This window comes from Aspergillus lentulus (assembly GCF_001445615.1).
Source record: "Aspergillus lentulus DNA, contig: Alt16, strain: IFM 54703, whole genome shotgun sequence".
Lineage (NCBI taxonomy): Eukaryota > Fungi > Ascomycota > Eurotiomycetes > Eurotiales > Aspergillaceae > Aspergillus > Aspergillus lentulus.
Window position 1 is genome coordinate 3,864,630 of NW_028322113.1, and position 14,392 is coordinate 3,879,021.

General features: G+C 50.2%; 5 protein-coding genes across 5 annotated transcripts; all 5 read left to right on the forward strand.

The window, feature by feature from the left end:
• Positions 1–806: 806 nt before the first annotated feature.
• On the forward strand, positions 807–1,194 carry ALT_8716 (uncharacterized protein; the record flags this gene model as incomplete). The annotated part of the gene is made up of 3 exons (XM_033557804.1): positions 807–840; positions 894–1,068; positions 1,158–1,194. 3 exons carry the CDS (start codon positions 807–809, stop codon positions 1,192–1,194), a joined length of 246 nt encoding a protein of 81 aa, XP_033413695.1.
• Positions 1,195–2,133: 939 nt separating this feature from the next.
• On the forward strand, positions 2,134–5,554 carry ALT_8717 (TMCO4 family protein; the record flags this gene model as incomplete). The annotated part of the gene is made up of 2 exons (XM_033557803.2): positions 2,134–4,188; positions 4,250–5,554. 2 exons carry the CDS (start codon positions 2,134–2,136, stop codon positions 5,552–5,554), a joined length of 3,360 nt encoding a protein of 1,119 aa, XP_033413694.2.
• An 852-nt stretch (positions 5,555–6,406) lies between these two features.
• ALT_8718 (RTC4 family protein) lies at positions 6,407–8,030 on the forward strand (the record flags this gene model as incomplete). The annotated part of the gene is made up of 2 exons (XM_033557802.2): positions 6,407–7,686; positions 7,754–8,030. The coding sequence occupies 2 exons, from the start codon at positions 6,407–6,409 to the stop codon at positions 8,028–8,030; spliced, it is 1,557 nt and encodes a 518-aa protein (XP_033413693.2).
• A 560-nt stretch (positions 8,031–8,590) lies between these two features.
• Positions 8,591–11,047, forward strand: ALT_8719 (M28 family metallopeptidase; the record flags this gene model as incomplete). The annotated part of the gene is made up of 3 exons (XM_033557801.2): positions 8,591–9,482; positions 9,543–10,918; positions 10,991–11,047. 3 exons carry the CDS (start codon positions 8,591–8,593, stop codon positions 11,045–11,047), a joined length of 2,325 nt encoding a protein of 774 aa, XP_033413692.2.
• A 1,329-nt stretch (positions 11,048–12,376) lies between these two features.
• On the forward strand, positions 12,377–13,885 carry ALT_8720 (uncharacterized protein; the record flags this gene model as incomplete). Its single annotated transcript, XM_033557800.1, has 3 exons — positions 12,377–12,889; positions 12,946–13,306; positions 13,365–13,885. 3 exons carry the CDS (start codon positions 12,377–12,379, stop codon positions 13,883–13,885), a joined length of 1,395 nt encoding a protein of 464 aa, XP_033413691.1.
• Positions 13,886–14,392: the final 507 nt, after the last annotated feature.

The following is a 14,392-nucleotide window of genomic DNA, read 5'->3' on the forward strand; positions in this document are numbered from 1 at the left end:
ACTAAGGTAGATATTGAATAAAAACCCTACGCCGGCGTTCGGTACGGAAAAGTATTCCATCTCAGTCGACCCTCACGGAGCATCGGTGAACTCGGAACCTCCGGTATGGAGTTGTATCCGACTTGGGCGTGTCATAGAACACCCACACCTGAATATCTGCGGTAAGAGACCAGCAAATCATTATTGAGACCCATTCAAAACATCATGGAGCTGCCAGCCGTCATTGGGTCCTCTTGCGCATGAAGCGAAATTAGACCCTTCGGACTTTGGAATGGTGCCGACTTTGGAGTATAGCGCCCCTCGCTTAGATTCTTAGGGGGCCTGTGGGTGCCATTGAAGTTGTCAGAGCATCCAGATTGGCGGACTGATTTATTCCATCTATCTCCAGTGCTCCCGGCAATATATTCGACTCCGAAGTAGAAGAGGCCTGTGCAGAATATATTAGAGGCTTAGTGGTTGTTGCGTTGAGGGTTTGGAATCTCGTTGTATACTCTGCTCTCTTAGTCCGTATCAATAACGGCCCAGCAGTGCGGATTAGCATAGCAGGATAAATAGCGGTCGAAGCCAAATGCACTGATCTGATTAGATATGCTTTGATCAATTGATCCATGATTACTGCATGGTGTTGTATTCTTGCTATCTGATTTTCTCTTATGACGTGTAATGGCGTAAACTCTCACTACCTTTCGCCGCTCTCTCATCACGATGCCAAAGATATCGACAATGTAGTCTACATATATACCTCTCGAGAGGTACTGATATAAGCATCGCACAAATACGCTGAATATTTCACGAAGAGATCAAATATGTCTGATCTATCGCGCAAAGAACCCTCTACGCGTGAGTTCCCCCTTCTATATCCAAGGACAACCACTAAGCGGTCTCGTCCCCAGAGGCTCTCCTAGACAAAGCCAGGCGCCAGAACGATAGCATCAACGAGGCCCTCAATGACCCCGAGCAGAACACGACTGGCGCACAGTTTGACAAGAGCAAATATCCCTCTGAGGCGGTGTTTGATAAGGGTAGCACGACCAAAGTGGCGGTCGATGTTCCTCCTACGGGAAGGATGTGAGTTCACTTCTTGATCTTTTCGGATTTGCTAGCGCAAGATCGATTGGGCTTTGTGGTAAAGCAGTTGCTGATTGATGCTGTATCAGGGTGGATAAGACAAGGGATCCTGCTGGGGTTCGGTGATTAGCTATTCTGGTTAGTTGGTCGTAAGGTCTTCATGTGCTCAATTATTCCACCTTGTTTCGATATATGACTGGGTACTTTGAATTTGATCTTGATGTCTGTGGTAGTCGAACTTCGACAGATAACCTGCATACTCTGCAGTGATGGTACAGATAGTCAGAGGCAGCTCGGCAGTAGCTTCAACTAGTGGTCTCCTTAGAATTATAATAATCTCTTGCTCTTGCATGCTAAGCTGGGAACCTATCTGCGTCAGCAGAATTATTCTCCCAGGATGGGGGAAAGCAAGCCTGCAATATCAGTTGTGATCAGACCAATGTCTCATATTGTGAAGCGCATCGAGCAGTTGACTTGTTTTTCAGAGCAAAAATGATTGGAGAATCATATTTCCTGTCTGCAAGGTGCTTTTTAAAGATGGCGTACCAATTAAAAAAAATTCAATCTCTGTGAAGCTCTTCAATACTGAGCGGGCAGTTATCTATGTAGTAACTTCACTGACCGATGAAATCTGTTTGGTCAACTTCAATGCCGCATTCGGATCACCCCATAACGGAACCACTACCCCTGGTCGCAGTCGGTCTCTCTACACAATCCCGCAATCGTTCGTGTTCACAACAGAACAGCAGGGAGAGGAGTAAGAGTGTGCGATTTTGATTTCCTCCCTCCCTTGTTGCTGTTGCCTAACCTGCCATTTTTGCTTTTAGGTCAGAGCTTTTGTTATTGAGACTTCCCGCCCCCTCAATAGCTTAGGTCTCGTGGCCTTGAACGTCCCTCCCTTTTCACGCGACCTTTTCGACCTCCAATGATTGTCAGCACTGAATGCTCCTCTTGCACGGATGGGTGATACTGCGTGGTTTGAGTTGGAATACACAGGAGGCTTCACCTTCGGGAACGAGTCTAGGAAACCGGCGAGACCGCTTTAGCACGAAACATCCATGAAGAATGACCTCACCCTCAAGCGCCGCTATTGACCATTCTGTCGACTCTTCCGCTGACCCTCCGCAATCTGGTTCTCAAGCTTCGGGGGATACGCAGTCATCGGCTGCAGCTACTCTTCCGAATGATGATCAGACGGACGACAGAGGGATTGGAGAAGGGGAAGTGAAGACGCCGGAAGGGAAGAAGCCTGCAGTGAACCCGACCCCGGAAGATAACAAAGCCGATGCAGATGTGTCAGAAGAGTTAGATGACTTCGGGCTTCCAATCCCAGTCCGGCCCAAGTCTGCACGTCGGTCAGAAGACAAATCACTAGGGGATAACGAAACGTTCCATGATGTTGAAGAGACGCGGATACCACCTAAGCGTGATACTACCTCCTCAGAGAATGATAAACCCGCTGCGTCCCACGACCTTTCCTGCGAGAATGACAGGCCAAGCACACCCCCACCGGCCTACTCTAGCTTAGATATCCACGATTCTGTCCCTCAGACCTCTCCAACACATAAGAGGCATTCGAGCCTCAAGCCGTCGGAATGGTCGCACCAGCGACTGAGCGAAAACAAAGAAGCCAATCCGAAAAGCGATGATGAAAGCGACGGCGAATGGAAAGAAATGCCCGCCCTAGGCGAATTCGATGTCTACGACGATTACGGGCGGTTGGTCGCTCGTGGCGCCAAAGAAGAGGGTGATGACGCAGTATATCAGGGCCTGGGTGGCGCTGGAAAGGGTTATACTCGAGTACAACTTGACGAAGACGCGCAGTCGGCGACAAGTTTGGATCAGGACACGAGCTATCTCTTCAAGGAAGCCGCCGGTAACTCTGTAGGAGTCGAAGGGGAAGAGCTGCGGGACCCGCTCAGCCAACTACAGGCTACAAAAGATCTTCTGACTGAGAGTCAAAGGATCGCCTATGTGGGAGTGACGCGGCTGGTGATCTACCAGATGACCCAGGACTTGGAAAAGCTACCAACGACTAAGGCTTCCTGCAAGGCGAAACAGAAAGCGGCCGACGCCATGAGGAAATGGGGTCAGACTGTCATGGGAAGGATTTATACTCACATGGAGATCGATCCTGCGGAGCAAATCATGATTGAACAATTGGCTGAGCACGGCGTTCAGCCTGCGGATCTTGTTCGACCACTGATGCAAAATGCTCGGGTCAAAAATCCAATGGCGGAGGAGCTCGACTCTTCGAAGGCGTCCATGTCCTCGAGTGCGTCTCGCGGCTTCAGGGAGAACAGTCGAGCAAGCTTATCCACGAAATCAGAGTTTACTTCTGAATCGACTTCTCCTCCACCTTACGAAACACACGACGATGACGACCTACCGGAAGTGCGGACCCCGTCACAGATGCCTACTTCAGCAAAGATTGACATTGACCTTCGTTGGACGGTCCTTTGCGACCTATTTCTCGTTCTTATCTCGGATTCGGCGTACGATGCCCGATCCCGATCCTTACTGGAAAGAGTCGGCCAGTCTATGGAAGTGTCCTGGTTGCAAATTGCCCGCTTCGAGAAGCGTGTCATTGATGCTCTCGAGATGCAAGAAGCCGCGGAGAAAGAGACTTGGGACGAGTCTGAACACATGGAGAAGCGTCGCAAGATGGCGCTGAAACGGAAATATATGGTCATGGGTCTGGCCACTGTTGGAGGAGGGTTGATCATCGGCCTCTCCGCTGGTCTGCTGGCCCCGGTCATCGGCGCTGGTCTTGCAGCGGGCTTCACAACCGTCGGAATTTCTGGGACCAGCGCTTTCTTAGGGGGAGCTGGTGGGACCGCCTTGATCGCTTCTGGCGCTACCTTGACAGGAAGTACTATCGGCTTAAGGGCTTCACACAGACGCACTGGAGCAGTACAGACTTTTGAGTATCGTCCTCTCCACAACAACAAGAGGGTCAACTTGATTGTTGCGATTTCAGGCTGGATGACTGGCAAAGTCGATGATGTTCGATTGCCATTCAGTACAGTTGATCCTATCATGGGCGACATTTATTCAGTCCTATGGGAGCCGGAGATGCTTCAGAGTATGGGTGCGACCATCAACATTCTAGCCACAGAGGTAAGTGTCTCCTGACCTGGCGTGGCTTTTGCTGTCATGAAGCTGACTGTATTCCCTATAGGCCTTGACTCAGGGTCTGCAACAGGTCTTAGGAAGTACTGTGCTCATGGCTTTAATGGCATCCCTGCAGCTACCTCTTGTTCTCACTAAGTTGTCATACTTGATCGATAATCCCTGGAATGTCTCCCTAGCTCGTGCCAATGCGGCAGGTCTGATTTTGGCGGACTCGTTGATGGATCATAACCTGGGCAAGAGACCTGTCACTCTACTAGGTTTCTCGCTTGGGGCAAGAGTCATATTCTCGTGTCTGAAGGAACTCGCAGACAAGGGCGCTAGCGGCTTGGTTCAAAATGTCTACCTTTTCGGGGCTCCACTCGTGGCAAACAAGGACGAATTTATCAAGGCACGCAGCGTTGTCTCTGGCCGATTTGTGAACGGGTACTCCTCCAATGACTGGATTCTGGGATACCTCTTCCGGGCCACAAGCGGCGGCATTATGCGCGTGGCTGGTATTGCTCCGGTAGAAGGCATTCCTGGCCTGGAGAACTTCGATGTCACTAACTTAGTCAATGGCCACATGGACTATCGTACCGCTATTCCACGGCTACTTAAGGAAGTCGGCTGGGAAGTTCTCAGTGAGGAGTTTGCTGAAATCGAAGACGCCGACCCGGAGAATCATGGCGAACGGCAACGAGAACTAATCCGTGAAATTGATGAGGCTCGTAAAGCCGCAGAAGCTCAACCGGAGAAAAAGCGGTTTGGACTGTTCAAGCGCGGCAAATTAGCTGAGAAAAAGGGATGGGAAACATACGACGTGAAACGCAGTGACTCGTTTCCGCGAGAATCCACTGACAACAATGGAACTGGAACCGTCCTCTTCGATATCGATGCGATCAGGGCAGAACTCGCCTCGGAGATGATTGAGGTCAAGCAGCTGGAGTCTACGCTCCCACCCATGAAACTAGATCTCAATTCACCATCAACTCAATCGCCAGCTGCTGCTACACCGTCAGAGGACAGAGCTTCCAAAGACGAACGCGCCACCCCATCCGTTCCTGAGACACCCGTGGAGAATTCCCCAGGCCACTCGGCCTCTCAAAAGACACAATCTCCACCACCGCGTCAGGAGCAAATCAATATGACTTTTGATACATCTTACGATAACCCCATGCAACGTTCTCATTCTTCTTTTGAACCAGCCGCTTACGATTCACATCCGACGAGACCAGCTTTACGATCCTCTGTGACGATGCCGACTAGTGTTGGTGCCAGCGCGCTTGGCGCTATGGCTCTTGAGCCCAATGCCTGGGCTGATCACGACTTTGACCACGGCGACGAGGGTGAGATCTCGATGACTTTCGAGTGATTATCCACTTGGTTTCGTACGGGCTTATATATTACTACTGCGAGTGTGTATAGAGCTTTCCTCGCTTGTTCCATTTTCATCAGCTCCTCTACGTAACGAGTGATGAAACAACGAGTGAATGTTGTGTGATCATTCTATTCTGACTTTGCATTTTGCTGCCTCCTTATGTCTGTTAATTATTTCAGCCTCTTTCTTTTCAAGATCTCGATATAGATTGTGTCCAATGACATCGACTATATCGAAAACTGTCAGACCACTCATGTATTACTTGCTGGAAGTTAGCGCATAGCACCGTGGGTTAGTCTACGATCTGTTACCTTGTATATTTAGACTAAACATGTGATCGTCACTGTTTCACAGCACCATTAGGCTTCGATCCTGATCATTTGGGCAGCTTGCTCTTAGATTGAAGTATACTGTTGAATTGTGCATATCTTAGGTTGCTTCTCGATCGCCAAACGTATCGGGCAAAGTGGAGAAAGCGCCACGATAAGAGATCTTAAGCGTGTCACCAAATGGACGCGTTCCGCTCCCGTCCCCGAATTCAATACGATGGTCGGATTATCTGCCTTTGTCACTCTCTATTGCTGCAGATTCCTCATTCTAAATACAAAGAGGCTGGAAGCTGAGCAATAATTTGACTCTTTCAAACAAGTTGTTTTTTTATTGGAGGAACTCTGCGGGGTTCATGCGGCGGGTGACAGCAGCACACTGGACGCAATAATCGTCGCTTTATACCTGAGTCTCTACAGGGACGTGACCACCTTGCTGCTGTCGAAGCGCAGGTGGCTTTACGAGTGGCTGTATTTCGACTTCTAGCTGCTATTGCGCAATTCCGACGTGACTATCACCATGGTCACTCCTACGTCTAAACCGAATTCGAGCTTCTCGAAGGTATATTTGACCAAGAATAATTACTCGGGGCGGTCCCTTCACCCAAACGCCAAGCGACCTGGAAAGAGTGCTGAGGATTCAAATCAGGAAGAAGACACCCGGGATGTTGAGGGTTTTAAGGCGGGTTGGGATGAGCGGATAGTGAACAATGAGGACATAACTGCTGAACCCGCCAGTTCTCCGGTCAGTTCTCTTGAGGACCAAGATAATGAGATTCCGCCCGGTTTTGAGGATTTTGACAGCGCAGTTGGAGAAAGGAGGAGGTCACAACGCGGGAAGAAAGACTTACGCGGTTCCGAGTCTCCTACGTTCAGCCGCAAGAGGAATGCCGATGACATGGCGCACATATCTCAGACTGATGCCGAGAAGGAAGATTATGTATTCGGCTGGTCGCAAAGTCAGAAGAAGCGCAAACAAGGTTACTCTGGAAGGAGAAGCGAAGGCTCTTTGTGGAAGGTGCAAGGCTCTACGACCACCCCCTCTCTGTCAAAGTCATCGCCTTCCTCAAGTGCTTCAGAGTCAAAAGCGGGTCGCAGCTCACAGAAAACCAAAAGCAAATCCAAGAATCAGGCTGCCGACAAGGCTTTAAGCTTTATGGTCCCGCCAGATATCGACGACCTTCTACCTTCATCATCTGGAACTCACACGAAGCCCGAGTTCATTGTCCCGGCGTCCCTTCCTAACGATACGATATCTAGCTCTTCTGGATTCGCATCATCCGCTCAAATATCCCACTTCTTTGATTCTGACGACGACTGTTCAAGTGGCACATCGCTCAGTTCAGTGCCAGAAAACTTGCTGGAAGAATTCTCGCAGATGGAGGATGTCTTGCTCTCTGACATGGACGACTCAGAAAATGCCGAGTTGAAACCGTCGTTGTGTCCCTGGTGCAAGAAGGCTGTCGATTCAGATGCTCTGAGGAAGTTTCGGGCGCAACCAAAACAGCGGATTCGCGAGCAACAGCAATTCTGCGAGTCGCATCAAACGGAGACGGCGGAAAAAGAATGGAAAGAGAGAGGCTATCCAGACATTGATTGGGATACTTTCGATGAGCGCATCAAGTGTCATTTCGACGATCTGGACAGTATCTTAGTACCTGAAGGCAATTCGTACTACAGAAATGTTCTTGATACTATGTTGAAATCGGGAAAGGCAAAGAACTTCCGCCTAACACTCGCCGGAGACGCCCTAGAGACGATCTGTTGCGGTTATTACGGGACTCGAGGAGCCAACAAAATGTACAGTCTCCTAGTTTCCCTCCTCTCTTTCAAATGTTGTCCTGTCATTAACCGATTCTCTTGACAGGCTACAAGCTCTTACGGCGCGTTTCTCCCGCAAACTCCGCCGTTTGGCAGCTGAGGACCACATCGTCAAGACAGCTGGACCTGTTATCTACGCTCAGGCAGTCCTCGTACCTGAACTGGCCGTCAGGCTTGTCAAAGAAGATATGGGAGTAGATGTTGACTCGGCACGACAAATCCTGCGAGAGAGCATTGAGATTGGCGAGAAGCTGAACTTCGCCCCGAACGATGTGGTCCCGATCCCGGGTGAATCGGACAATGCTGATGCGATCATTGTCTAAAGGCATAATGCCCACGCCATATCGAGCTTCTCATTTCGCATACTTATCAGCTACTGTATATAAAAAGATTTTTCGGCTTGATACCATTGTTGCTCTTGCTTGTTGTTTGTGACGAATGGCATATCGAAGGGTATCAGTGTGCGAGACGGCGGCTCATGTTGAAATGTATTCTTAGTGTGATTCTCGGCTGGAATGAGCATACGGATGGCCCCTTTTGATTGTTTGACGATGTTACATGAGCCAAAGAAATGGTGTCACTTTGACGCCTCTTGTTATTATCTGTCCTTTTTCGGAAGGTCGGTTTGTTTAGGAAGGTCGATAAGCTCTCCAAATCCACCGATAAGAGTAGAGCAGTTCGGACCCACAATTACGTGGATAGCTCAAGCGGAGGGTACCCACTCATGATGTGTAACTCCTCTCTTCCCCCCTCATCTTGCGAGGATCGACTCATGCTTCTACCAAACTGCCATGGCACCTTCTTAAACTAATGGTACTGCATGTCGAACACTTTCTGATTTCTACAGCTGCTGTACATGAACTTTTGAGCTCTCAGTCACAAGATGAGGGAGAAAGCCATGGCTCCCTCAGAGACTACTCCGCTCCTTGTCGTTAGCGTCGCTCCGCAGCGATATCGATACCCCCATCATACCTTGCGACGGGCATGCAGCTTCTCCTTGAGCCTGATTCTTTTTGTTGGCTTAATTCTGTTCTTAATTCCGTTTTCCATCCTGCCCCGCGAGCACGGCTCTCTCTGGTCGTATCTCCCCGGTGCCAACCCGTTCCCATACCCGTCATGGCCCAACAGTCCCGGCCTCACGTATGAGCAGCTGCAGGCTGTTCTTCAGAGCACACCGTCAGCCGCTAAGGCCCGTGAATGGAGTAGTTATTACACGGCAGGTCCGCACCTAGCAGGCAAAAACCTCAGCCAAGCCCTCTGGACCCGTGAGAAGTGGCAAGAGTTCGGTGTGGTGGACACGGAAATCGTCGCTTATGATGTCTACCTCAACTATCCTGTAGATCATCGTCTGGCTCTGCTGAAGAAGGACGGCGATAAAACCGATGTCACCTTTGAAGCTTCTCTTGAAGAGGATGTCCTTGAAGAGGATCACACGAGCGGTCTTCCCGATCGCGTGCCTACTTTCCACGGTTACTCTGCCAGCGGGAACGTTACCGCTCCTTTCGTCTATGTCAATTTCGGGACGTACAATGATTACCAGGACCTTGTCGATGCCAATGTCAGTTTGGCGGGCAAAATTGCTATTGCAAAGTATGGTCGCATCTTTCGTGGGCTGAAAGTGAAGCGGGCACAGGAGTTGGGTATGGTCGGTGTGATATTGTATGATGATCCCCAGGAAGATGGAGATATCACGGAGGACAATGGCCACAAACCGTACCCTGAGGGGCCTGCTCGGAACCCCAGCGCCGTGCAGAGAGGAAGTGCCCAATTTTTAAGTATGTCTTCTTTCACCTTCGGTCCTCAAGTCTTAACTGATACTGACCATTCTCGGTAAGGCATCGCTCCCGGTGATCCCACGACTCCCGGTTATCCGTCCAAGCCCGGCTGTGAAAGACAAGATCCCCATAACTCAATCCCGTCTATTCCTTCCCTACCCGTCTCCTATCAGGAAGTGCTCCCTTTCCTAAAAGCGCTCAGTGGACATGGTCCGAAGGCATCTGATTTCAACAAATGGTGGCAAGGTGGGAAGCTCGGCTCGAAGGGTGTAGATTATAACATTGGGCCTTCTCCAGATGACGTTGTCATCAACCTGTACAATGAGCAGGAGTATATTACGACTCCGCTATGGAATGTCATTGGTACCATCAAGGGGGCCATTCCGGATGAAGTCGTGATCTTGGGCAATCATCGTGACGCCTGGATTGCCGGCGGAGCCGGGGATCCGAACAGTGGATCCGCTGTGCTCAACGAAGTCATTCGCAGTTTCGGTGAGGCTCTGAAGGCAGGATGGAAGCCACTGCGCACTATTGTCTTTGCTAGCTGGGATGGTGAAGAGTATGGATTGCTTGGGTCTACTGAGTGGGTGGAGGAGATGCTTCCGTGGTTGTCGAAGACTACGGTTGCTTACCTTAATGTTGATGTCGCCGCGGCCGGGACCAAATTGCGCCCCACGGCTAGTCCGCTTCTCAACAATGTCATCTACGAGGTGACCGGATTGGTCCAGTCTCCCAACCAGACAGTGGAAGGCCAGACAGTGCGGGATACCTGGGATGGCCGAATTGGTACCATGGGAAGCGGTAGCGACTTCACTGCGTTCCAGGATTTTGCAGGCATCCCCAGTTACGATCTGGGTTTCAACCGTGGTCCCGAAGACCCTGTATATCACTATCACTCGAACTACGATAGTTTCGACTGGATGGATCGATTCGGTGACCCTGATTGGCTGTACCACGAAGCATGCACTAAGATCTGGGCTCTGGCTGCGGCTAAACTGGTGGAGACTCCTGTGCTTGCCTTTAACGCTACCGACTATGCTATGGGCCTCAGCTCATACTTGGATAAGATTCGGCCGGCGGCGGAGCGGCTACCTGGTCATTCATCGTTCGACTTTGTGCCACTGGACAAAGCAATCGCACGGCTTCAGAAAGTTGCTACGAAATTCGACGCCGAAGCCGCAGAGCTGACCTCGCAATTGGACGAGAATCTCCCATGGTGGCTCTGGTGGAAGAAGGTCAGACTGTACTTCCTGATCCGGGGGGTCAATGACAAGTACAAGGTCATTGAGCGCAAGTTCCTGTACCAGCCTGGCTTGGATGGGAGAAATTGGTACAAGCACGTAGTGTTTGCGCCTGGTATCTGGACTGGTTACGCTGGCGCGACATATCCCGGACTGGTGGAAAGTCTGGAGGCGGGAGATTTGGAAAATGCAGAGGTTAGTCATCTCACTTTTCGCACTTTTTGCACCATCTTGCTCGTTCTTTTTTGCTAACGCTATGATGTACAGAAATGGCGGGATATTATCCGTGAGCGAATCGAAGATGCCACGGACCTGCTGCAATGAGCTTTGAAATTCCGGTTGCTATACTCCGTATAGAGATTGTGACACTTTTTTTCACGTTTACAGGCAGGTCGAGTGATCTAAAAAGTTGTGCACAACTTCTGTACCCACTGAACTCAAGTTCCCCTGGGGTTTTCAGCCTATCAGCCAAGGATCCATCTATGCGGTACGAAGTATATGAATTGTTGATTTTCTATAAAATGCTTGGCCATATCTTATCCGAGAATTGTGTTGAATAACCCCTGTAATTCATGTCTATTTGTTTTGTTTTTTTGTTTTATCCAAAGCCCACGTATAAGCGACAGAAGCACAGACCGGAAAAGATTCCGCATGTCACTGTGACCCTGGGAAATCCACAGGAGCACCTATCATGAGTTCTCGCCGATCGACAGTAGAATAATTGAGTCATAATCGAGGAGCAACTGACCTGGTGCATGCATTTGAAGGCGCAGTCACAAGCGGTCAAACTCCGAATCGCCAATGGATCTATCATTACCTCTGGTATTATTCTTCGTTATCAACCGCTACTACTCCATACTCCGTATGCTGTGGGGATCCAATGCATCATTCATGATCCATCAGCGTTGTGCCGCGGGCTAGGCCGACTAGCAGTCTGTCCTTCAAAAGAAACACTGCATCTCATTCGATTGTGATTTTTGTAGGATCCGCACTTCCCCACTCGTGATGCTGACAAAAAGTAAAAAAGTGAGGCCCTCGACAATAATCGACCCAAACTAGGAACTCAGAGCAGTGCAGCGGTGCACAGACTCGACCGTTGTTTTTCTCCTTCTCCAGTTCTGTTTCTTTGATTCTCTTCTCTCTTGTGCTTGACTGGTTCACTATCTTCAACCATTGATAGACCCCAGGTTACTTCTCTTCCATGACTTTGACACAAGGCTCGCTTTCCCTCGGTTACTTGCTTCTTGTCGATCTGTATAATAGCCGATAGTCCACCTTACCAGGTAGGCTGTTGACCAGGATACTATCACAGCTTCCAGATGCACAAGAAATCTCCCAGACTGCCGGTGCGGCAGCTGCTGATTCTATGTAAGTATTGTCAAACTGGAGATAAGTATTCTATCCGCAGACTGACTTCTTGAACCAAGCAATATGTAGATTTGCCGAGCCAGGTACGTCCAAGCCCACTCAAGAGTGCAACATTGGGATACAAATCTCTCAATTCATAGACCGATTTCGGTCTTCAGCCTATACTGAACTCTTTTCCCTTGCTAAACAGTTGTTTTCACTTCCGCCTTACCATACCTCGTATGCAAACTGCCCGCCTGCTGAGTCGCCACAACCAAGCTAACCACCTTTCACCCGCAGCCCGAAATGATCGAGGACATTGGCGTCCCCAAAAATGAAGTTGCAAAATGGGTCGGGATCACCTCGGCCGCGTCAGCCAGCTGCCAGGCCGCCATGGCGGTGACCTGGGGAACCGTCTCGGACACCGTCGGTCGCAAGCCCATCGTCCTGTGCGGCCTGACCTTCACCATGATTTTCTCGATTATGTTCGGCCTGTCAAAAACTCTGGCGATGCTGGTCGCTTCCCGCGCACTGCTGGGTCTCATGAACGGGAACGTCGGGATCATCCGCACCATGGTAGCGGAGATGGTTCCAGAGAAGGAGTTGCAGCCGCGTGCTTTCAGCATTATGCCGCTGGTTTGGACCATTGGGAGTATCTTTGGGCCAGCCTTTGGCGGTGCGCTGGCGCGCCCGGCGGAGAAGCATCCGGGGATTTTCAGGAATTGGAAGCTTTTCAAGGCCTATCCTTTTCTGTTGCCTAATCTGGCGTCGGTTTTTCTGTTCGTTATTGGAATTACGACGGGGTGGCTCTTTTTGCATGTAAGTGCGACTCAAGTTACAGGAAATTAGTGAGTATACGTGCTAATGGCGGACAGGAAACTCTGGCAGCCAAGAAGCATCACCGCGATGTAGGCTTGCGGCTGGGTCAGATGTTGACAGGCTCCTGCAGCTCTCGCAGAAAGGAGATGTCTTACTCCGAGACGCAGGAGGATGACGAAAGGACTGCGCTGCTGGGAAAGCACCGGTCTACAAAGAGCACGGCTGCTAAACGACCGAGCTGGAAGGAGGTCTTTTCTCCGCAATCCACATTGGTTCTTCTCGCCTATGCCTTGATGGCGATGCATAACATGGCGTTTGACTCCCTGCTTCCAGTTTTCCTGCATACGCCGATCCAGAGATTGGACGGGAATCCCGATGTGCGACTGCCGTTCAAATTTATCGGCGGGTTCGGTGTCGGTACGTACCTATCTCGCTCTCCCTTCCTCAAGCCGCTGTCTTGACACTCTCCGCATAGACTCCCAAACGATCGGCATATACTACACCTTGATCGGTATTATCGGCATGTTTGTTCAGTTCTTTATCTTCCCGGCAGCAGCCAAGCGATTTGGTGTCCTCAACTGCGTCAAAGTCATTGCCGTCGCCTTCCCTGTCGTCTACCTCCTGACACCTTTCACTGCACTCGTACCAGCGTCGATCCGGAGTTTTGTTGTGTTCATGCTCATGCTCAGCAAGCTGATATGCAGCATATTCAGCTTTCCCTGCTGCACCATCCTCCTGACTAACTCTGCAGCCAGTCTCAGCGTGTTGGGGACTCTGAATGGCGTCGGCACGAGTGTCAGTGCTGTCGGAAGAGCAGCGGGACCTGCACTTATCGGTGCGGCGTTTTCCTATGGTGTTAACCAGGGCTACGTTATTCTCCCTTGGTGGCTTCTGGCTTTCTTTGCTGCCCTGAGTGCGGTGCCCGTCTTTTGGGTAGAGGAGACGGATGGTTTTCAGGGCAGCCAAGAGTCGGAATCGGAGGCTGCGGAGGATTGAACTGTTGACTTCTCACTGCACCTTGTCGTCGACTCCGACACATCAAGCGCACAACGACTCGATCTGAACGAGTAATCACCTACTACCGAATCCGTTGCGAGCACAGCATTGGGCCACTTTCAAATCTGCATCCCACCATTCATCAGGCGTTCACTTCCAATTACGATATCAAGTTTCATGGTTTGTTATGATTTACGTTTCTAAAAGCTCTATAGGCAATGATTGCACGCATATATATGATTTATGTCATCTATCAGAATACTCTCTTTATACCATTTTGCCTATCTCCTATCTACAAGGGTGGCCTTGACCCTAGCTAGAAGCTCGACATTAGTAATACGGCCACCCGCTCGGCATGATCCACATCCGTACTCCGTACTGTTCTCCACCAATGACACCACCAATTTAAATGTCACTTTCCAGCTAAGCTCTTCCCCATCTATCACCAACCTGACGTACGGTATCCTCCGTCAACCTTAACCACCTCTGGATTCATCTATCCAAATC